Genomic DNA, 24,023 nt, shown 5'->3' on the forward strand with positions numbered 1-24,023 from the left:
TTTATACAAATAATAGAAAGAGTTCACTTAAAGTATTCAGAATAATATAAAAATAAGTAGGGCAATACCAAACTTACGATCTAGTGAGTGACACCAGCTGTATACTATCACCCTGAGCTTCTTGTACAGTGAACATGTTCTGTGAAAATTGTACAGTACCATGTGGATTGTCATTAGGAAGAATGGATAGGGTGAACTCCTTACGCAGACCTATGGTTCCACTATTGGAAGCTGTTAGCAAGGTAAATGTAATATCCTGAAACCAAGGTAACAATAAATCAAAACATGCAACAGTTCTGGTTATTAAAAAAAATTAACAATAATGGCCATGGGAAAAAGACAAGTAAAGTATATCAATAACTTTAGGTATATTTTAGGGGAGCATACCTACAAAATTATAAGGAAGCAACTTTTTTACAGCCTACTTTAGCAAAATAATGTTAAATGGACATGAATTCTATCCATCTTATTCTTAACAGATTTTTATACTTTGACAGAAACTATAATATTAAATATAAACTTTTAGAGAGGGATGGATTTATTTTGGGAATCCTACCTCCTGACCTTCTGGGATGTCGTCTGGTAATATCTGTATTGCAATTGAACGTCTTAGTTCATTACTGACAAAGTACACTGATCCAGATATAGGACTAATATCACTTGCTGCACTGCCACCTACACATACAAAATTCAACAATAACTGCTTTTGTTTAATAATGAATAATCTTATAATAAATCTACAGCTAAGTCACTGGCACTAATAAAATAACTTCTAATCATTTTTCACATCTTGTTTAGATATGAGGAAAGGAGTAGGGGCATTAAGGGCTGGTTTTGGCCCAAGAAAAAATAAAAAGTTTTTGAAAAACATTTCAAATATGCACATAATGTTTGGAAATGCATAAAATCAATCAAGAAATATAAATAAATTGCATAAGATTTTTGATGTTATGACGTCACAATTACATCATAATATGTACCATCTTCATGAAAATAAAGAAAACTGCAGAATTTATACAATTTTTAATTGTTATTTCCATTGTGGAAACGTTGAGCGCAGACTAGAAACAACAAAATAATTTAAGAGAAGCTTTATTATAACTATTGAATTAATTCAACCAAATATAAAGTTTTTTCTTGGGTGCGCACATACTTTTCCTATACATAGGAAAAGTATGTGCGCACCCAAAGCTTAAGCTTCTCTTAAATTATTTTGTTGTTTCTAGTCTGCGTAAAATAAGTAAAATACAAATTATTTACATAATATACAAATTTTGTCATGGGTTGTTGCTATGGTAACTTGTTAAATGTGAAATTTGTTTTTTATTTTCTGAACACTATGTTTAGTTAAGACAAATCTAAGAATATGTATGGAAACTTTTTAATTTGCACTATATATTTGGGCAAAATAAGGGCCTTACGTATTGCCCCATCTCCTTTAGCCAGAGCTTGATATATGATATTTACCCTTAACTGTTTACTGAAGACTTTATATTATTGACTTTTTTATATGCCTTTTGTATTTCTATGTGTTGTAGGGTTGTGTTATACTTTTTAATACCCAACTTCACCCTAATACATATGTGATCATTTACATAAGAACTATTTATAGGTATAAATATGCATGTATATGGTTAGAGAAAAAAAGTTTGCTTTTTAGAGGGTGTTTTTGTAATTCTTTGCTGATATCATAGTGAAATAGACATAATTGGACATCAGTATACATTGATGATACAGCAAACCAACAACACAACAAATCAAAAGATATCTAGAGGTTTTTTTTCAAATTTTACAAAAGATACATGTTTATACAATATGTCAGCCTTTGTAACTGCCCCATAAAGGTTGAGACCAAATTTAACAAACTACTGGTATCAAAAACTTTATAACCTTATTCCTTTAAGAACCAAAATAAATCAAGATTGAACCTAGGACAACTACTGATGAGGTTCCTGACTACTTTTGAGTATCTTACTTGATTTGACCAACCTTTGAAATCCTCAAAATATAGAATCAATATTAGATTTGCTGTCTTTTTATCTTATTCAAAATCATAACTATAATCCATATTTGTTAATTATATTGCTATATTTACCATTCAATAATGCAGCCCAGGTGATAGTGACTACCCCTAAAGACCCTCCAGTCCTAACTATAGTAATATTTATAGTCACTGGCTGCCCATTCTCTGGTTCTTCTACTGATAGTCCATTGATCTCAAATTCTAAAAAAACAACCATTGCAATGTTTATATGATATGAGTTCTCTACAAAAATCTAATTATAGTACTAGGTAGTAATCATTGTCATTTGAAGAGCATCAGTAAAATTTTGATAACTACATTGCAACTACATTCTTTACAAATGATTCATTGATATCATATGAAAAAATCATAATCAATAAAAAACTAAGCTATCAAAGACAAAATTAAAAATAGTCTTCTGCCACAAATTGTTCCAAATTCTGTTACATATGTGTCGAACCAAATCTCCCAACAAAAATCCAGGAATAAGTTTTTTATTTGACAGACAAAAAAAATTTCTTAATCAAATTTTTCTGCTTTGAATAAAATCTTTCTAAAACTACTAACCAAATGCTCCTTCAGGATCATCTGATGCCAGGATATTTATAACAGCCGATCGGTACTGTTCAGCACCCAACACTCCACCTCCAGTTATTTGATTCAGTAATTCAACGTAGAACGTTTCCTCAAGTTCAGGTAGATTGTCGTCAATTATTCTGATTGGTAGATCAACACTACTGGCGCCATCTGGTATAACAGCCATGTCAGAAAGAGTTTCAAAATCAGCATGTTCAACAGCTGTTCCATTCACTACTCGAAACTTTACACTGACCTGCAATAGATATATATTTCAAACATCATTTACTCATTCCAAATATCATAAAAAAATGTACGTAATTTTCAAAAACTGTCACTGTGTGACAACAGCCAAGCAACACATCAATTTATAAACCTTTAAACATGTTAAATATGGTACACCATATTTATATTTATTCAATATTCAAGATATCTCATATACTTTATATCAAATCTTATAAAATGTATACAATATCACAGTTATTTGGATATCAAATAATAGATATAAGATATCTTATGAAATATATTAGATATCTTATAAAATAAATAAGATATCTAATAAAATATATAAGATATCCATATCTTATAAAGTATACATGATATTTCATATCCTTTATACAATATCTTATGAAGTATATAAAAAGATTAAATAATTTGTCTTCTATAATATTAAAGATTTCTTATGAAAAACATAAAAATTCTCATAAATATAAAAATAAGGAGTTGTGTCATAATTGCCAATGAGACAACTTTAGATATATATCTTATGAACTATAAACTTTATCAGATATCTTATATATTTGGGAAAAACAAATGAAATTTTGTACAATAAATCATAAAATAAATCTACAAATGAAGAAAGAAAACAAATCCTTAGTATTCAACTTATTAACTATCTACCCAGATGCTTTTCTTAACATTTTTAAGGAACTTTAATCTTGAAATGGGTATACCTTTAATCTGAAATCGACCTGATCTTTGACATAAATAATGAAAACACAAATTTTAGACTTAAATCCTAAAATGGAGTTCAAGTTATCCAAAGATATTTTATTCTTAGCCAGCTTTACAGACCTGTATTTTCAAAATTTCTTTCTTTGAGTTTTTAAAAGTATTAAGTTTTACCTGACCAAATGTTCCTCCTCTTCTTAATAATTTGACTCCAACATTTGGTGCACTTTCCAAAATTTTGACAGAAGTGGGAGACAACTCTAGGGCACCATTAGCAATATCATTACTAGTTATCATAATCTGAGCTATGAATTCAGATAGAAGTCCTAGTCTTGGAGAGTTAGACACTGAAATAAATAATGAAAATCATAACACATGCTATGGCTTCACACCGAAGCCTTTAATTCAATTTAAAAATACAATGAGAAAAGAACATAAACATTAAATGAGACAGAAGTATTCATATTGATATATTTCTGATCAGATCAAACCAATTTGGAAATTCAATGTCCATCCTCTCAAATGACATTGTAAAATCTTGAAAAAACCTCGTAAATGAAGCTAAAACAAATCAGTAACAAAGTCTATCCCATATTTCATCACAAGTTTTAAATTCAAGCTTAAATCTATTTTAGCTACTTCTTAGATTAAAATATTATGGAAATATATTTGTTGAATATAATACTTGGTTTTTTTTGGCATTTCATTAGGAATTAGGATTAAAAATATTTGTAAGTAATATATAATTTTTGATTTGATACCTGTTCTAATTTGAGCAGGAGTGTGTAGTGTTGCATTTATCAGGATAACATAGAAAGACTCATCATTTTCTGGATCACTATCATCCATTACTGTAACAATTATAGTCTTCCGTTTCTCTGTAGGTCCAAATCTGACCATGCCTTCTGCTGCCCTGTAATCATTGACTCCAGCCCTGTTTACTGTAACTGGAACCTGTGGATGAAGCTCTGCTGGGCCTAGAGTTCTATAATAAATATCAACTGTACCAAATGTTCCTTTAAGTCTGCTTATGGTCAGAGTTATATCTAAAATACACAGAATGCAAAATATGTCTTACATTTAGTTCCAAAAGTTGCTTCAATTTCCAATTTTCCTTCTATCCACTTATAATAAAAGTTTAAAACACAACTAAACTCATTTCAAACATCATATCTGATTATCTCAATACAATAAAGAATTCATATATGTATGTATGGGGCCTGTTATAGCTTACTATAAAGTATGCATTTGCTCATTTCTTCACATTATTATGTCTCTAGTGATAGTTGTCTCATTGGCTATCATACCACATCTTCTTATTATTATATAGTTTGATATTTAAAACTATTTTCTTAAACTGAAAAATTTAAGTGATTTTCATTACATTGTAATACTAAAAATATATACTTACATGGAAAGGAGCTAAGTATATAGATTATGGACAGTGATCATAGACAAAAGTCTGGATAGAAAGAAACATTTGTATTTACTTTTATAATTTTCTTCAACCTGTAATGGTCTTAGTTCACTAGGAAATACAAACTCTCCATATGGATCATCATTGGCCAGAATGGTCACACTGGATACTAATTTATCTGCAGCACCAAGTTCTCCCTAGAAAAATACGTTTGGATAATACTTTTTTTTCAATTCTAGTAAATGTATTAATCCAACTACTTTTAAAACTCTATAAATATTGAAGTTATTTAGTCTTTTGTTAAATTGAAAAATATTTGATAACCTCATTACAAAAATGGATACATAAAATCCAATATACACATGAATATGTCAACAGTCATTAGTCTACGTCCTTAAAGAATACTTGAAATTTCAGCAAACTCAGCATATCTTCCATTTTCATCAGATAAAATCAATTGCAACATTTCAAATATTCATCTAATTCTGGAACAGTATCTGTTCTGACCTTAACTTACCGGTTCAACTGATGTTAATTTAACTTGGTATGTTTCATCTAGTTCTGGAACAGTGTCTGCTCTGACCTTGACTTCTAAGTTATGACTTTTGTCTCCATGGTTGAACACTATTATACCATTTAGATCTACAATATCATTGTCTTGGTTTCCGAGCACCTCCCAGGTGACCGCTGATGTCCCTATAATGCCCTGCAGTCTATCAACCTAATAAATTAAATATATAACAGCAATATGATGGAATTTACTGAGCAAGTGCATCTGTAAGACAGGTAAAAGATCAGATCTATGACAATAATTTGTAATATCATCAAGAAACTTTAGCCACCAACAAGTCAATCGGCACAGAATTGAGATCAGTGGTAATAGAATTGTATAGCTCAAAAGAAGTGTATGGCTTTTAGGTAGTAAGCTTAGATCTTTACATGTACTGGTAATTTAATTCCATGTCTTCCTATGATTGGGATAGGGATATGTAACTTTATATATTTTTTCTATTATTTCATTGGAAAATGTTTCTGTTCACTAAGTTTCAAAGTAAATATAATTGGTAAAAGAAACAACTAACAATATAATGAGAATTACCCTTAAGAAGACTGATGTATAGCCAGATTCTCCAGGTTCACTTGTTTCTACACTGAGGGATGAATCACTAAACTGAAATTTCCCAAAAGCCCCATCTGATGCACTTATCACCACAGTAACAGTGGATGCTACATCTAAAGTGGCTCCTCCTGTTGGATTAAGTAACTGAACGTAAAATGTTTTATCATCCTCAGGATCAGCATTGTCCATAATGTTTATATTGATGAAGTGGTACACCTGCCCATCATTAAATTCTAGCTTCCCAACACCAGCCTGAAAAAAAACACTATGCATTATAGATTATACAGTTATGGTTATATCTAAATTTATTGATGGTTAATAAAAGGAAACAGTCTTCATTTGCCTCAAATTTTACACCCCTGCAGTAGATTTGGCTTGCTTGATATACAACATTTTTGTTTTCCTTTGTGAATACGTGTACTTTTAAATTCATGTAACTGATTTGATGATGTTAGAAATTTTGGATGCTTATCTTTAGCAACTCCGCAGAAACAAAGCTTTTACTTTGGATGCATTTTTATCTCCCCTTGTAACTGTATCATATGCACTTAACTTGATTGGGGGAAATAAATATTTTCTGTATTAATTCAAATTCAAATGGATTTACAAGTAACAACAATCAAAACATGAAACCAATCAAAGCACTCTTTCAAAAAAGATAATTCTATCTTTTAGTAAAAGCTAATTTTCTTTCAGATCTCAAATTAAATCTTTATAATAAATCTTTAAGCATGTATATTTATAAAAAAATATTTAAACATGTATATTAAAAATAAATCTTGAAACATATATATCTGTAAACAAAAAATTTGTATATCTCATTGTTTATTTTTAAAAAGATTTGTTATTCAAGGCCTAAACTCAAGTGGTGACATCAAATGAGTTTAAAATTTTACTCAAGCAGTTCTTTTCCCTAACTTCACTTGAATAAAATATGATTATTGTTTTATTTTTTAATTTCCTCGTTCAGAACTAATATTCCGCTGAGAAATCAAAGAAAAAATATCTCTTATCATGAAAATAAAAGGGGAATACCATTGTAATTTTGAAAAAAAGATGGCAATGCAGGCATTAATTTAAAGACAAACTTAATCATAAAAAAAACCCAAAAACCTCATCTTTAAAGTACAAGTATTATTTGAGGTAATTTGCATCATTATATAAAATATTTGTTCATGCTCTTTTTTTAGGGTTTTTGGTCCATTACCAATTTATACTCAATTCCACTTCTACAACTCCTACATAAATCAAGGGTCACATAAATCATTATTGCAAATAAATTTCAAATCTCAGCCCACATGTTGAATGATTTTAGAATTTTACACATCAGCCCATCATAAAATATCTATCAAAGGATGTCCTGAGATTAGCCACGCTTTTCTGGATGGTTATGTAAAATAGCAACTTCTGGGGATTAAATTTTCCCTTTGAAATCAGTAAACAACTTACTAACAATCGAATAAAATTCATAACTTTGGCCATAAATCAAAGTGATTAAATTTTTGTTACAATTATTATTCTGTAGTCAATATTGTATTAAACCTGCCTTTCAATAAAAGGTCGTGAAAAATTGAAAAGAACATCATTTGGTTAAGGTATTGATGAAAGGTTGTTGATCGTAAGGCGGTATTGTGTCTAAATGAGAGGAAAATGATATCGTTTACATTTTAGAAGCTGATCAGTGACATTCTGCATGCATATTGAAGTATTATGGAAAATGTGCATTTAATTTATTTGAAGTTAAAATGCCAGCATGAATACATTTAAATTACATGACTGATTTTTAAAATCAAGTGATCATACTGCTACAAGATGTTTGATAAATTCTGGACGACTTATTTTATTACTTTTATTCTGTTTGTCTTTATAAGTAAAAATGATGGATTGAAAAGTGATTCAGCAAAATGTTTTGTCAAACTGAACAATTTCACTTATGAAATAAACATCTTAGAGAAGCATGGTTCAGCCCAAAAACAAAAACAAAATAGAAATATTGAAGAATGGAGTTCAAATGAAAATGAACAAAAGACTTTGAACTCAAAAACTTATCATTCAAGATATAAAAGATCAACAACTGCTGGTGAACCTCAGGTTTTAGATCTTGAAGTCAGCAGACTTAAGAGAAAAATTGGCAGACTAGAGAAAAAACTGTCAGAATCTATGGATGACCTTTCAAAAGAAGTAACAAAAGGTTTTAGAAGAATGGAAGAAAAAATCAGAGACATTGGTACACCAAGTCATACTAAACGTGAAGTCAGATATTTATCATCTCAAACCCCATGTCCACAAGACTTTAAACTCATTGATGTAGGGAAGCTACAATCCTGTTATTTATTGTCTAATTTCAAAACAACTTGGTATGAAGCTAATGAGTATTGTACAGCTCTTGGCAGTGACCTTGTTGCATTGGAATCAATCCAGGAACATTATGTACTGACGTACATTATCAAAAATCATCAAGGTAAGTAACATTTTTACTAAGCATGTAAGTAAGATTGTTACTAAGCATGTAACTTTTAGTCATTTTCCTAACAAATATTGTGACTTAGTTGTAAGAAGTTTTCTTGCCTGATAGATTTAGGTTCAGTTTACCCGTATTTTAGAAACATTTAAACTTCTTATATCATTTAGACATGTTAGAAGGATCTATTGACCAGGGAATAGGGTTTGTTATTTCACTTGTGGATTCATTATTATCCATGGGATACTTTGGATTCATTATTATCCATTGGATACTGTGGATTCATGATTATCCATGGGACACTGTGGATTCATGATTATCCATTGGATACTGTGGATTCATGATTATCCATGGGATACTGTGGATTCATGATTATCCATTGGATACTGTGGATTCATGATTATCCATGGGATACTGTGGATTCATGATTATCCATGGGATACTGTGGATTCATGTGGATTCATGATTATCCATGGGACACTGTGGATTCATGATTATCCATTGGATACTGTGGATTCATGATTATCCATGGGATACTGTGGATTCATGATTATCCATGGGATACTGTGGATTCATGATTATTCATTGGATACTGTGTATTCATTATTATCCATGGGATACTGTGGATTCATGATTATCCATTGGATACTGTGTATTCATTATTATTTGTGGGATACCCATTTTCTTGGATTCAATGGGTATAGATACAATTTTTCTTTTCCTCAATTCATGAAAATAGGCACCCACAAAAATAAATGAACCCACAGTACCAATATTTGTGAATTTCATTGGTATAGGTAAAAATTTAATTTAAATGTTGAATGAAGTACAAACTTTCTATGTGATGTTTTTATTGGAGGAGGAAGCTGTAGTGCCTTGAGAGAACCACAACCTTCGGTAGGAAAACTGACAATCCCAGTAATTAAGATTGGAGTTAAATTAAATATGATACGTCATGTATATCAGTGTACAATAATTCCTACAATGTTTTGCTATCCTTGCTTCAAAACTGACACTTTGTTTTATGTCAGCTAATTATTACAAACATTTACTCTGGTGCTTTTACTTTTGATGCAAAACAAGATTCCCTTTTTTTTTTAAATTATTAGAAATGAGATTTTTAAACATTATTAAACTCATATATAGTGAGATATCAACAAGAAAAAAAAAACTCAAATGAATTCTAATTCTTTGACTGACTATGAAATGAATTCCAATTTCCTATGAGCTTATTAGGAAGGAAAGAGTAGTTTGTATAAGATCTCTTTGCAGTAATCTTTCATATGTCTTTTTAACAGAGAACATCCCTTAAAAATAGTTATTGGTCTCATGCGTGTTTCTTGCATAAAAAACAATCAGGTCAACTCAAAGAGTATTTCTGGCTGTGCCACAAAAAAGTCCCATTTATTCTATTTCTAAATGATCCCCAACTATATTATATATAGCATTGATTACTATTCAATGATAAAGTTAATGTTCCTTTATAGTTTATATGCCCTGAAAAAACATTACAGACAAATTCTAGTCAGATTTTAGAAAATTGCTGAGAAAACATATATATCTAACATGGAACTCTAATCTAATAGTAATTTACTACATTTAATCATCATTTAAAAGGCTTTTCAGAGTTTCTTGAATAAAAGAGGAATCATTTAAATTTTGTAAAAGTGATGATTCGATGTTAAAATACAATGAATAAAATGAGACTCCATTCAATTGATGTTACCAAGATAACTTAATTGAAAATACAATTGACAATCCAATTGAATTTGTTTCTTGTGGTAGAACATTTCATCCTTCTATCTATTGATAAACTAAAAGTGACAACCACTAATTTTTTTTTAATTTACAGACAGTATAACACGCATTTATCCCACTTGACGACTTCTTCTGATAGAGTTTGAAGAAATAACATAATAAACATCAGTCTTTTCCAATAATCAAATGATTCAATTCTAATCTTCAAAGGGAAAATAAAATTTTGAACATAATAAGAAACTCCACAGTTCTGACAAGATCTGAAAACAAACTCTGTGGTCTTTTTTCACAGCTAATCCAAATAATTTATGTCTTAAAGTGTTTCATACCGTATCATTATGATTAAATTAATTCTACAAGGAACTTCAAACAGTTCAAATAAGTGCAATCTACTTTTGATACCACCATTTTTTCTTCAAATGACAATTTTTAAATATTTATTTTTCTTGGCACAGAATAAAAAGTTCAGCAGAAAATGCGATGTCATTCAATGAAATGCAGATTTATTCATATATATGTGAAGACTTCACCTGCAATGAATTCAAATAGATATCACAACTGGCAATGTATGCTTGAATCGAATAAAACAAGAGGCTCCTAAGAGCCTTAACAGCACACCTGGTCCAAATATGCCATTTTGATATTAATTTTTACGTTAATAAGAAACAGTATTGATATTTTCATAAATCATATACTACTGATCATTTTTGCAGTGCACAGTTTGTACCTATCTAGTTTTTGAGATATTTCCAAAACACAAAAGTTAGTAAAAAATCTTTGTTAAAGGGCAGTAACTCCTCAAGGAGTCATTCAAAGGTTTCAATCATGTTGGCACTTTTGTAGTTATTGTATAGCTGATCATTTTTGTTATTTACAGTTTCTATCTTTCAATTATAGTTTTCGAGATAATTTGTAAAACTATGAAATATGTGAAAACAAATGTTGAAGGGTAACAACTAATCCAATGGTATCGGTAAAGTTGGCTTTTTTGTGTATCCTGTATTTCTGATCATTATTTCAATTTACAGTTTTTATCTCTATTTTATAGTTCTTGAGATAAGTGGCAACAATACAAAGTAATCGTCAAAAATCCTCTTTTAAGGACCATTACTCCTTATGAAGTCATCTAATGCATTAGGTCACTTTGCTTTTTTGTAGATCCTATATTGCTGATCATTTTTACTGCTCACAATTTCTATATATCTGTTATAGTTCTTGAGATAATTGGCAAAAACATGAAAATTCATAAAAAATCATCATTTTAGGACCATAGCTCCCGACAGAGTCATTCAATGGTTTAGGTTATGAAGGCATTAGTGTAGGTCTTGTAATGCTGATCATTTCTGTCTTTAACAGTTTCTATCTATCTATTATAATTTTCAGAATAATTGGCAAAAACTGGCAATAACTCCTTCAGGATTCATCTGATAATTATGGTGAAAATTGGAAGTATGTGGATCTTGACATTCTGAGCATTTTTGACATGTCAGATTTTTTCTATCTGTATTATTTATACAGATATGACAATCAATGCATTTGACCCTTATGTTCTATTTTTAGCCATGGTGGCCATGTTTGTTGACTGACAGGGAAAAAAAACACAAATTTTATACTAGATACAGTAAGGATCATTCATCTCAAATTTGATTCAAATTGGTCAAGTATTTTCAGAGGAGAAGACATCAGCGGATGCCTAGTAATGGCAATAGCTCACATGGTCTTATGGCCAGGTGATCTAAAAAGTGAAGGAAATTGATTTTACACCAGAATTAGACCATGTTCATCCAATGATTCAGTATGGTTGTAATGTGTTGTTACAGACATTTTTATCAGTTCTTTTAATATCTTGGCAGTTATTTGTCCATCCAATAGCAATTTAATATTTTTCTAAAAACATGTCAACTCTCACATTCATACAGCCATTATCTTAGACTTAGGCACACTTGTCATATAAATGCTTGAGAAAATAAAGATATAGACTGATCGCAATCTATTTAAAGTCCATGAAAATGAAGAAGTAGTCAACAATTTCTTTAGGAAAAAAATCTTTAAATCAGAGTTTTGGTTTTCGTAAATTTTCGTTGCATTTTTCTTACTTATATGGACATTACACTAATATCTAACTGCAATGCAGTAGAAGCTTACACTGACAACACATCTGGTCTGGCTCTGTTTGGTGTTCAGTTTTTGTTTGTTACTTGATTTGTCTTTAAATCGATTTATGAAAAGGTTATTTATATAAAGGTCTTTATGAAAAAAATACAAATAAAAATCAAGAATTTTTACCTTTGTCATACTAAAAGAGCCATCGATCATTGAATATATGTCTTTTACAGACCACAGTAAGGTAGAAGGATGGTGGACAAGTGGTATGTTTGTATCTAAGACCAAACAGTGGATGTGGGCTACAGACATTACTATAAACAAACCCTTCACATTCATCAGATGGGCTTCAAACCAACCAGATGATGATTCATCCAACTGTGTGTATCTCAGACGAGATGACGACCAACTGTGGAATGATGAACTCTGTACTTCAAAGTTTAACTTTGTCTGTGAAACATGCTTTGGGTGTCACAGACATAATGGCTATTGAGCAAAAGTTTTTTGTTTCAATTGCTGTTTTCCAATTTCATATGAAACCATGTGAAAGACAGCAATATTTTGAAAGCTCTATAAGCAGTCAATAGTCAGAGCTATTTGAATTGAAATTTCACAGACGGAGAATGAATTAGAATAAGAATTAATTTAATGTTGTTAACTTATTTTCAATAAACTGTTTATTTTGTCTTTGATTTGAATGCACATTGTCTTGTGTTTGCAGAAAGACTCATATTCACTTGCTTTATATTAAGCAGAATAAAAAAAAACGGATTCCATGCATAAGAAAATTTCCATTTTGTAAAAGTTAATCTATAACAGTAGATCTGCTTTGATTGATATAGTAACAATATGTTGACAAAAGAAATAAAAATGTCTTGCATACAAAACCTGTTTAATAGTCAATCAGGACATGCTTGTGTTTATCATACTTTTCTCTGATCAATCAAGATAACTCAGTTCATAAAAATAGAACAATGTCATTTTTGTTTCATACTGACTTTATGAGCAAGCCTGCTAGGTCGAGATGATGAAGTCTGTATAAAACATTAAATGCCATTATTCTTTTCATCTTTAATTTATCTTAACAAGATGTTTGGTGGTAGAATATAATATAAAATGAAGTACTGTAAATTCAGAAATTATTGCGATGTTTTTATTATTGCGAAAAATGTGACAGGGTTTTAATTTAAACTCGCATTTTGAAATTTTTTTATATGAATTAAACAGGATTTTTCTCAATATCGCAAAAATTAATATCGCATTTTAGTCTAAAATGACAAAATCGCAATAATAAATGCACGCAACAATTTCTGAATTTACAGTAGTTAAAATAAACAACTCTTTTACACATACAAAACTTGACCATAGATCTTTGGATGTTTGAATCACATTACATGCATTTCATTGAAAAATTGAAGCAGATGGACATGGAAAACATAATGAAACTGCATTATGAGTGTTCTCATTGCAGAATTTCATCAAGTATCACGTTCTGTCAGAGATCCAAAAAATATTAGGAATAAGGATCAAAGGGAAAATGTACAAATTGCTGATAATATCAGTAACTATAAATCAAAAAACACATATCATTTTCTTGTACTAGTAAGAACATTTTTTTCAAGTAACTTATATATGAAATACTACACAATGATATTTTGAAAGGTTCAAATTAAATAATTAATTCTCAAAGGAAAACAACAGTAAAGTACAAATCTTGTGTACACTGTATGTCTGTATAATGGATTATAAACCATGTTTACAACATACCAATATTATTTTCTATTCAAAGTAAAGGTCAATCTGTATCACACTATGGACAAAGTCTTCTGCTGTTCACATCAATGTACATATTTGAGTTTTACACTAGCTAAAGTACTTTATCTTAGACTGTTTTTAAATTATTTTATTGGTTCTTTTTTCTTTTATTCTATGTTTACAATTCGGTTCATCAATTTCAAATGAGAGTGAGAGTACCTGATTGGTAAGTATTCAGTGCCTGATAGAGTAACAAGGACAAGTATGGAATGAAATGATCTAACAAATATGCTTGTCCTATTAAAAGAAAGCTAGACATCATGATCAGATTGTTTGACTGGCAAGACCAAAAACAACATGAAAGAAAATTAAAACAATTGTTTAGGAATTGGAACTAATTAGACTTGACGTTGTTGCTTTTTTTAGAATGGTGGAAAGCTATCAGAAACCATCACCATGATTATATTTTACATTTATTAAATATATTTAGAAACATAGAAAGATATTAGAACTAGTATTAGAAACAAACCTGATAATCTGGAGTTGAAACTCCTGAACTTTTAGCTGTTCCATCAGTTGTCCTCCACTCCACTGTAACAAAACCAGCAGTGCCTTGTGCTCTTACAACCATTAGTGCAATTGTTCCTGCCTCTTCATATACTTTTATCTAAGAACAAAATAACAACATTATTTTCATGAAATTCAGTAACAAAATAATGTTTGAAATATGATACTCAACTTTTTCATGAAACATCTTTTCATATAAATCTTGAGATTCTATTACTGTGGATTCATTTACTTTTTATTGGTATTAATTTTTCATGGATTGATGAAAACATGCAATTTCGTAAATATTCGATTTTGTGATTTTGCAAAAGTCTGCATACAAAAAGTCTGCATACAAACCTATAGAAAATCTGTACTTCGTTGAATATATAATTCCGTGGTTTATCTTTACCCACCAAAAACATAAAAATTGCTATCCAACGAATGTTAATGAATCCACATTATCTAAAATAAAAAACTATAACCTTCTACTTGATGTAGAACTCATGTCAACAATTTTATTTATCGTTTATCACTAAGCTATCATACTGGATTCCTATTACAGGTCTTATGTTACTGTTTACTTACAGTTGGTTCTTCTGTAGCTACAGGTAGAATTCCTTCATCAGGAGTAGGGGGTCGTGTCCTGTTACTGAACTGTAATACTCCATTAGAATGGTCATTCTTTAGAATGGTAAAGACAGAACTAGATTTTGACAGGTCTATACTGGCTCCACTAGTGTTAGTAGGACCCTGTGTACCATCAGTGCTGGCAACAGTCAACAGTCTGATGTGAAATATCTCATCAACTTCAGGGATATCATCATCTTTGACAGTCACAGTGAAAGTCTGAAAAAGAATGTCTAAATTACTATTACTATTAAGCATGTGACCCAGGAATACATTTTTGCAATGTATAGATAGGTTTCTATTGACACGATTTGAGCAAGAGTTACTTCCCTTTTGACACCATGTTGGAGGTCTACATATATAATTTCTTTATAAATCAGCCAAATTCAACCTGTTATACTGACTGCTAGACTTTAGAAAATTTATTTTCGAAACCATTTTAATTTCTTTTATTCTTGCTTGATTCATCACTAAGATCTAGTAAGGATCTTTTATCAGACTTGTTTGTACCGCATGTTTCAATTTTGTTAGTTCAATAATAAAATCAACCATTTACCCCATTAAAATGATGACTAAGAAATATAACTCAAACTCAAGTTATGTCATATGAAAACCTATTTATTTGTCCATTTTTATTTAATATGCTTATTTGATTAAGGGTTGTTCATGGAAAGTTGTTTCACTCCATGCAAATGATAGACTTTATGTTTCCTTCCTTGTGAAATTCAATTTCATTTTATCTTCTTCAATGCATCCACTCTCTTCCCATTTATGGCCTTATATTAACGTTTAATGGGCTATAAGATCAAAATCATGATAATTTTATTTAACAACATTTTTGAAAAGTAAACAGACTGTATGTCTTTTAAAGAGGATAAAATCAATAAAAAAGTGATTGAATGTTCAAGAATATCAAAATAAGTTGGCAATAAACCTATTCTCAGTGATGCCTTCATACTAATGACCAACATCTGACTTTTGTTAAAAATAGAAATGAATTAACAAGTACCAATTTTACATAAAACACAAGCACATTACCTTAAGTCTTTCTCCAGCACTAAATACCATCATTCCTCTACTTGCCAAAAAATCATCAGCAGCCTCAACTTCCCCTGCCCCTAGAGACTGGAACACACCCCATGTCACATTAACATTACCATCATCTCCCCTTTGTCTATCCACAGTACAGGATACAGTAGTGGATTCTATTAGTGCCTGACTGGGGCTACAGGTACGAATACTGAACACACCATTAGCATTGTCACTCTTCAGAACTGAAAACAATAATAATTGAATTCATATTTTAACATTCTAAATATATATCTTAAGTAAAATTCAAACTCTGTGTCCATGAATTCAAGAAGAATAATAGATGACTTTGTTTTCACAGTCACTGAACAAGAAGACTAAGTTGTCCATTAGAGCAAGAGAAGCTTTAAGTTAAGTACTGTACAGAATATGATTACACTTCCATACAACCTAATATCACTCATTTTACTATGGGTGTAACCAAAGTATAAATTTTCAGCTTTCATGTTTGTTTTGATCTTTGATGCTTTTTCAACACTGGTCTCCTCTTTGCATTTTAGTGAAAATTTCATATTGGGAATGCCTGTTTTTGCTTCTACTAACTCTTTCGAACTGAAAATATAGAAACTTAAAAAGAATATTTTATAATTCTGTGAATGTTTCAGTGGCGGATCCAGAAATTTTCATAAGGGCCCACTGACTGCCAAAAGAGGGGAGGCCTGCTCCAGTCATGCTTCAGTGATTCCCTTAATAATCAACCATATTTTTCCCAGAAAAGGGGGGCTTGGATCCCCCCGGCCCCCCTAAATCCACCTCTGTGTTTGTATTTTAAGAAGAGTAACATTAATGTTTTTTAAAGTTATATGAAACTTCAAATTTAAAAAAAAAGTTGAATATGTTTCATAAACTTGAATGGTTACATTTTACTATAAAACAATTGTACATGAACTTTTTTGTAAAAAGAAATCTTTTATATTATCAAAATCTTCATAAAGATACTGCTATTGAATTATTTTCTTCCCGTACACTAATTCGCCGATATTTTCTGTATGCATTGACCTTAACTACGTGAACTCCTGTTAGAACTTTGGCTACTTCACAGCACAAGTGTGAGAGCAAAACCATGATGAACTAATGTAAACAAATGTGCATAAACAGGCAAATAGCAATAAATGATTCTTAAAGAACAAATTAAATACACCAAATCATTTAACAACAAAACGAAATGTTTAATTAACACATGGTAACGCATGGAAAATATAAAAAAAAAATGTCATGGCTCTAACAATTCACTTAAATTTCACATGCTTCACTTGCTCTGTGTTGATTGTTTATAAATGTCATGATCTGGTAAACTTCGGCAACATACTTGAAAGTTAATAAGGCCAAAAATAAAATCTAAATTGTTTGATGTTGCCTACCTACCCACCTAAAAAGCAGCCAACCAAAAACATTTTATGACACAAATCGTTTCAAATTTTATTTTAAAGACTTTTTCCAGCTCTAACATGTCTAACTTTGTTTTCTTGTCATGCGTGTCTAAAACATGTAACTTATGTTGCTGGCAAAAAAAAAATCCCTACCTACCTACCCAACCCTACATGGTATAGATAGGCAACATCAAACAAGGAATTTTTTATGGGTGGCCTTAGCCTGCAATAAACAATGACTGAATGAAATATTATTTGTCGATAATACATTATAGATTCGAAATAAATGTAAAAATTGTGCATACAGGACTTATTTTAGTATATATGCATGCATTGGTTCAATAATTTCGATAACATTATAATTACTAGAAAATTGTTTCATATGACTTTAACCAGTGACTCAGTAAATACTATAACATTGAAATCCTAACTATTTACAGAGAACAATGTCAATTTTTTATTTACTCAATAAGACAGTTCACTTTGCAAAAAATTACATGGCCAGGTAAACACCAACTGATTCCAGGGAAAGGTCTTATTTTCTTAGCAAGAATACTTGTCCTATTTTCAAATTCTGACTAATAATTTCATAATATGTAAAATTTAAAACAAAATGATCAATTCTTATTATCCATGTTTTGATAACTGTTCAAATTAGACAGTACTTCCTATTTCATCTGACCTAAAAAAAATCTTACTTGTAATCCTAGAAATGCTATCAGTCTTTGACAAAGTTCCACCCTTATTAGCTGTTAGTAACATAACTGTGAACATTTCATTGTTTTCTTCTTCCAAATCCTGAGTTGCCGTGACAACAATCTTCTGCTCTCTGAGTGCTTCATGGTAGGAAAGATATCCAGATACTGGGGACAAGTCTGTTTTTGATGGGAGGGTGTACACTTCATGAATTTCTCTGTAAATATATAATACATCAAAAAAGAGCATAGCAGAGAGATTGTATGCATATGAGTGAATGTATTTTCATAATGAATAGAAAAGACAAAATGTATAGGTATTATGTATTCAAATTCATTGCACTTGTAGTCATATCGATTAAATCTGCATTACAGAAATAAAATTTGGATATTTTTTTACATGGAAAGACCTAATGCATTCCAAACTTTAATTTGATATTGATTATAGAAATGTAGTATTTTTACAAATCTTACATGGGAGTTAGTTTTCTGGTATATATTCGAACATCCTGCAAATAGCCTATAAACCGCTCATTTCCAGGTGCAATGGCTCCGATATGCAACTTCCCTGTCAAATCTATCATGGGCTGGGAATTTAAAAGTCTGGAAAACAATTTTAAAGTACAAAAAAAAAATGTACTAAAGGTAATAAACACATCATAAATCATTTAACACAATGACAGAAACTGTTTTAATTATATTTTGCCATCTATAATCATAATAAAATAAAATAATCCATTGAATAACTTTCATTCTTAAAATCTGCAGCTACATCCTGCTAATTTTAAACATAACTCAATATAAGTTGTGCATATTTTCACAATACAAATATAACTGACAGATTTCATGTCACATAAGCAAAAAATAATTCAAAATCAGTATACATGTATTTTAAAGTAACAATCACATGAATTTAGCTTTTATACTAAAAACTGAGTCTTAAAAACTTAACTCCTGTATATGAAAACATAACGAAAATATTTTTACAGTCGTTTCAATTGGTCTAAGACAATAACCTTTTGACTTAAAAAAATATCATCATTTAGATAGAAGTTGTCTTTTAACATTAAATGCAATATCATTGCAATATAAAACTGAAAGAGATACTAAATACAAATGTACTTACTTAGTACCAAGGACTCCTCCATCCAAGTAAAATGATATAGAACTACTATCTACTGTTAATAAGATATGATGCCAGTTGCTATCTTTAATGTTATTGTTTGTTGTAAATGATATCTGCTGGTTGTTCTAAAATAAAAGTTAGTTAAAAGCATCTAGCTATCTGTTTTCTGATAATATATATCTAATACTATTCCTTTGGCTTAATTATGCATTTTGTATGATGAGCTGCATATTTCATAAAGTCTCTGGAGTAATATTCCTTATGCAGATTATGAAAACATAACGAAAATATTTTTACAGTCTTTTCAATTGGTCTAAGACAATAACCTTTTGACTTCAAAAATATCATCATTTAGATAGAAGTTGTCTTTTAACATTAAATGCTTTTTGTGTCTCATGTTATATCTGTTTTGAATCATTGTGAATTTGCAAATGCTTAAGACTGTAACTAGAGTTGATGGCACTAACATGCCTCAACTGCTTCAATATTTAGGTCTAATGACACCTGTCAGATGTAAAACTCAAAATGGATTCACATTTAACCAAATACTGTATCTAATATTTACAATTTCTGAGAAAAAGACTTAATTGAGATATAAGCCTGGTCATTGTGATATGAAATTGATGTCAAGGTAATTTAAAATGTCTACATATACTACTGAAACAAATATTTTTTCTCATTTCCTATAAATTCAAAACTTCAGCATAATAGATACTGCACAATATTTTTTTGAAGAAATGTGACTGAAAAGTCAACAATATAGTACAGAAAAAGCACAATCCCATATCAGTTCAACTTTCCACTTACACTACTTCCTGATACAGAATAACCAAACAAGAAAATGGCACCACTTGTTCCTGTGGTGACCTTCAGTGTATAGAAAAACCTTGATCCATCATCTGTGGTCTTGGCAACCACATAACTGTTAAGGTCAGCAAAAGGTTGTATCCATGCACTGATTGTGTAGCCATTCTTTAGGTCTTCTGGTGGTGGCTGACGGTCACTGGATACTGTCAGATAATTATCTTTAAAAATATACAGAAAATATTTTAAAGGCTGTATTAACCTTCCAACTTGATCTGTCTATTAAACTGTTGATTGTCTTATTTCAAAACCTTCCAATTCAAACACTTGGAAAATTTCCATTGAGTGAAATATTAGTTTTGATATCCAAAACACTGTTAATCTTATTTTAGTAATATTTTAATTTTTGTTAAATCATACAGCTAAAATGCTCTATACAATCTCTATTTTGTAACCTTTTTATCAATTAATTTCTTTTTACATTATTCTTATTTCTAATTATCATATATGAGAGTTTTGGGATAGTTGTTTCTTTCAATGTGGAGATTAATGTAACTGAATGTAATAATTCAAATAGATTTTACATAAAAAAGTCGACCAAACTGTTCTAGTTTGACCCCCTCACCCTGATGAAAGTATTTACATTGCTGCTGATGTTGTACTATTTCCAACACTGGATTACATAGATTTCTGACATTATCATACGACCTTTGTGTGTAAAATGAAATCGGATACAGCAAAACAGACTATAGGAACAAAAGTATTTTCAAAACATTTGAAAAGTGGAACCATTATATTTCAATTTTATTTTGTGTTAAATATAAACCTGAACAGCAAAATTTTACTTATTTAGAATATAAATATTTCAAAAAATTGAAAATTATAAACAGCAAACACAAGTATGGTTACAACTTAAAAGCAAATGGACATGTTTAAGAACTAATTAGTGATAGTTCCTATTCGGTATATATCATGTGTCCGAGTGGAGGGAGAAGCAGTTGAGAAAATTTCATCAGAATTTACTTCCAGTTACTGTGATGTATATAACCTATATCTTTGTGGGTGGTAAACAAATTACTCTGGAGGAAATTTTAGGGACGGTGGAAAGGTCGGGAGAACAATTAATCAGAACTTAGTGACACTTATACAGAAGTATATTACTTACTGACAGCTCCAGTGAGGTACATAACATCTGTCTCTGAGTATGGTCTATGTTTCTCTGGAGGGAGAAAGATGGGGAGAACAATTAATCAGAACTTAGAGACACTAACATGGAAGTATATTACTTACTGAGAGCTCCAGTGAAGTACATTACATCTGTGCCTGTGTATGGTCTACGTTTCACTGGATTTTTCTCTACAACTGTAGATGGTTCAGCAATGAGAAGTAAATCATAGACAGATGGCATAGTCACTCCAACCTGATCTGTATAGATCTCCCATGCAACCTGGAAAAAATTAGATGACCCATTGAGTAAAATACAAGTTAATTCACCATATAACCTTATAAATATGTTTCAGAGTGTTAAAAAAAAAGCATCACAATGGTGGCAATCTTGAACTACAGTTTGACATCATCATAATAAAATTAAGGAGCAATCATTATGGTGGACATCTCTGATTTAGGATGAAATAGGGCATAACTATTACTATGTATGCATAATACTAATGTGACTCCTAAGTTTCAAAGTATACACCTTAAAGAGAATTCACACCAAGTTTGGTCCCTGTGGCAAGAGTGGTGTCAGAAAACAATAATTTTGAAAATTTTAAATGGATAATAGAAAAGTATGGATAATGGATGGCAAATGATGAAAAAAAATCACAATAGCCCTTATGGGCCTAATTAGCAAATAGAAAACTTACATTCTAAATGTGTGTTATAAAGTAAAAATAGTAACCTGAACATTTCCAAAACCACCCATTCTTCTCTCTACCACAAGTTTTGCCTCAGTTTTACTCTGTTCTTGAGGATAATAATCTTCTGCTATGGTCACGTCTGTAGAATTATAGGCAAAGGCAAATCTGCCATAGGGATCATCACTCTCTTCAATGGTCAAGGTCACTTCTAAGTCTGTATCAGCCAATGAGGCTAGCTCTACATCTGTTCTGCCAACAACAACTGAAATGAAATCTCTTCACTGTAAGTTATTGACTGTCTAGTACTTGATACTTAACAAAATGTAACTATTACATCAACCAATGAAATTTCAGCCTTCAAATTTTTGAAGGTGTGAATCATTACAACAAAACCAAAGGATCCCAAAGGTCTTTAAAACAAAATGTAGAACGAAATGTTATCAAATCCTTGTAAGTAAAGAGTAGACACAGGATGTGTATTTTAATTGTGCAAGTAAGAATATAGTGCAATTTTTAGGAAATATGATGCAATGCTAATTGATATAAAATGATACACACATATGCTCTGCTTAGGTAAATAAAGATGCCTAAATGATAACCAGGTGAGAATAACAGCTTTTCAATTAACATAAGATCAGATTTTTAAATATCAAAACCAATAATAACGTAGTTAACTTAGTGCAATCTTTAAAACTTTAATACAAATCTAACATGAACTTATATTACCGTCAATATCATGAAGTCTCACTGTGTATACCCTTTCTTTCTCAGGTGCCAGATCAGATCTTGGGAATATTGTAAAGGTCTGTCTATGTAATCCTTCAGTAAATAGCACAGTTCCATTGGATTTGTCAAACTGACTGCCATCTGGTGGCATTTTATTGGTCAGTACATCAATTATCTCCCATGATACTTCTACTTCTCCATATACACCACCATCTCTCAATATTCTATATGAAAAATGTAATAAAATTCAGATACCACACCAATAGCATTAGTTTTTTCATATATAATATCTCATTTTCTTCAGTAAATTAATGCTTGATAATAATGTATTGTTCTATTAATCAAATATTAATTTGTCGTGTATATGCCTGAGATATTTGCCACTGAACTTTAAGCAATCAATCATAAGCAGTATTAAATAGTTGAAAAGATGTATTCATTCGAAATCCATTTGCATTTAATTTTACACACCAAATCGTTAAATTTCAGGTAGGCTATAAAAATGTTGATGTTGGAAATTTTTTTAAAAATCGAGAAAACCTTACTGGTGAGATGGAAAAAATGCAAATGTATTTATCTGATAAAACAGAATTAAAACAAAGAAAAACAATAAAATATTTACGTTAGTTCCAGATGACTTCCTTCTTCCACTCTAACTGAGAAAGGAGGTAGAAATTTAAATATTCCATAGGCATTATCATTTGCAAGAATAACTATACTACAGTTTGATCCTCTGGTTGTCACTAAATCTCCTGAAAAACATAAAATGCAAATATATTAACCTGCAAGTTAATGAAATTAAAATTGAAAGAAACATGTTTATTTGCTTGTTTTGTCTTGAAAACTTACCCTTTTCTAATATGACAATTTTCTAAGAACCAAATCAGAATCATCTAAGAAATTTTTTTTCAGAAAGTACTAAACAATCCCCTACCATATAAAGTATAAAATAAACAACACTTCTGAGAGATGTCAATAACTTAGCAGTTTTCCAAAGATTTTAATAGTCCTGTC

At 30.5% G+C, this 24,023-nt stretch overlaps 2 protein-coding genes across 2 annotated transcripts in view; one reads left to right on the forward strand and one right to left on the reverse strand.

Annotated features, from left to right (window-relative positions):
* The window catches only part of LOC127733470 (adhesion G-protein coupled receptor V1-like), a 117,876-nt gene that overhangs the window by 72,988 nt on the left and 20,865 nt on the right, over window positions 1-24,023 (reverse strand). Inside the window, exons 17-36 of the mRNA XM_052242825.1 lie at window positions 23,632-23,761; window positions 23,010-23,233; window positions 22,325-22,545; window positions 21,715-21,871; window positions 20,428-20,645; window positions 19,621-19,745; window positions 18,969-19,097; window positions 18,498-18,712; window positions 16,379-16,614; window positions 15,299-15,559; window positions 14,694-14,831; window positions 6,067-6,339; window positions 5,485-5,688; window positions 5,041-5,164; window positions 4,312-4,596; window positions 3,725-3,897; window positions 2,591-2,855; window positions 2,096-2,224; window positions 557-675; window positions 78-256 (exon numbers count right to left, since the gene is read on the reverse strand). Of these exons, the coding sequence (XP_052098785.1) occupies window positions 78-256; window positions 557-675; window positions 2,096-2,224; window positions 2,591-2,855; window positions 3,725-3,897; window positions 4,312-4,596; window positions 5,041-5,164; window positions 5,485-5,688; window positions 6,067-6,339; window positions 14,694-14,831; window positions 15,299-15,559; window positions 16,379-16,614; window positions 18,498-18,712; window positions 18,969-19,097; window positions 19,621-19,745; window positions 20,428-20,645; window positions 21,715-21,871; window positions 22,325-22,545; window positions 23,010-23,233; window positions 23,632-23,761 (3,805 nt within the window). The remainder of the gene's footprint in view (window positions 1-77; window positions 257-556; window positions 676-2,095; window positions 2,225-2,590; window positions 2,856-3,724; window positions 3,898-4,311; window positions 4,597-5,040; window positions 5,165-5,484; window positions 5,689-6,066; window positions 6,340-14,693; window positions 14,832-15,298; window positions 15,560-16,378; window positions 16,615-18,497; window positions 18,713-18,968; window positions 19,098-19,620; window positions 19,746-20,427; window positions 20,646-21,714; window positions 21,872-22,324; window positions 22,546-23,009; window positions 23,234-23,631; window positions 23,762-24,023) is intronic.
* LOC127734477 (asialoglycoprotein receptor 1-like) lies at window positions 6,978-13,098 on the forward strand. The gene is made up of 2 exons (XM_052244368.1): window positions 6,978-8,548; window positions 12,643-13,098. The coding sequence occupies exons 1-2, from the start codon at window positions 7,900-7,902 to the stop codon at window positions 12,900-12,902; spliced, it is 909 nt and encodes a 302-aa protein (XP_052100328.1). The 5' UTR covers window positions 6,978-7,899; the 3' UTR covers window positions 12,903-13,098.

Source organism: Mytilus californianus, unplaced genomic scaffold (genome assembly GCF_021869535.1).
Source record: "Mytilus californianus isolate M0D057914Y unplaced genomic scaffold, xbMytCali1.0.p SCAF_3, whole genome shotgun sequence".
Classification (NCBI taxonomy): domain Eukaryota; kingdom Metazoa; phylum Mollusca; class Bivalvia; order Mytilida; family Mytilidae; genus Mytilus; species Mytilus californianus.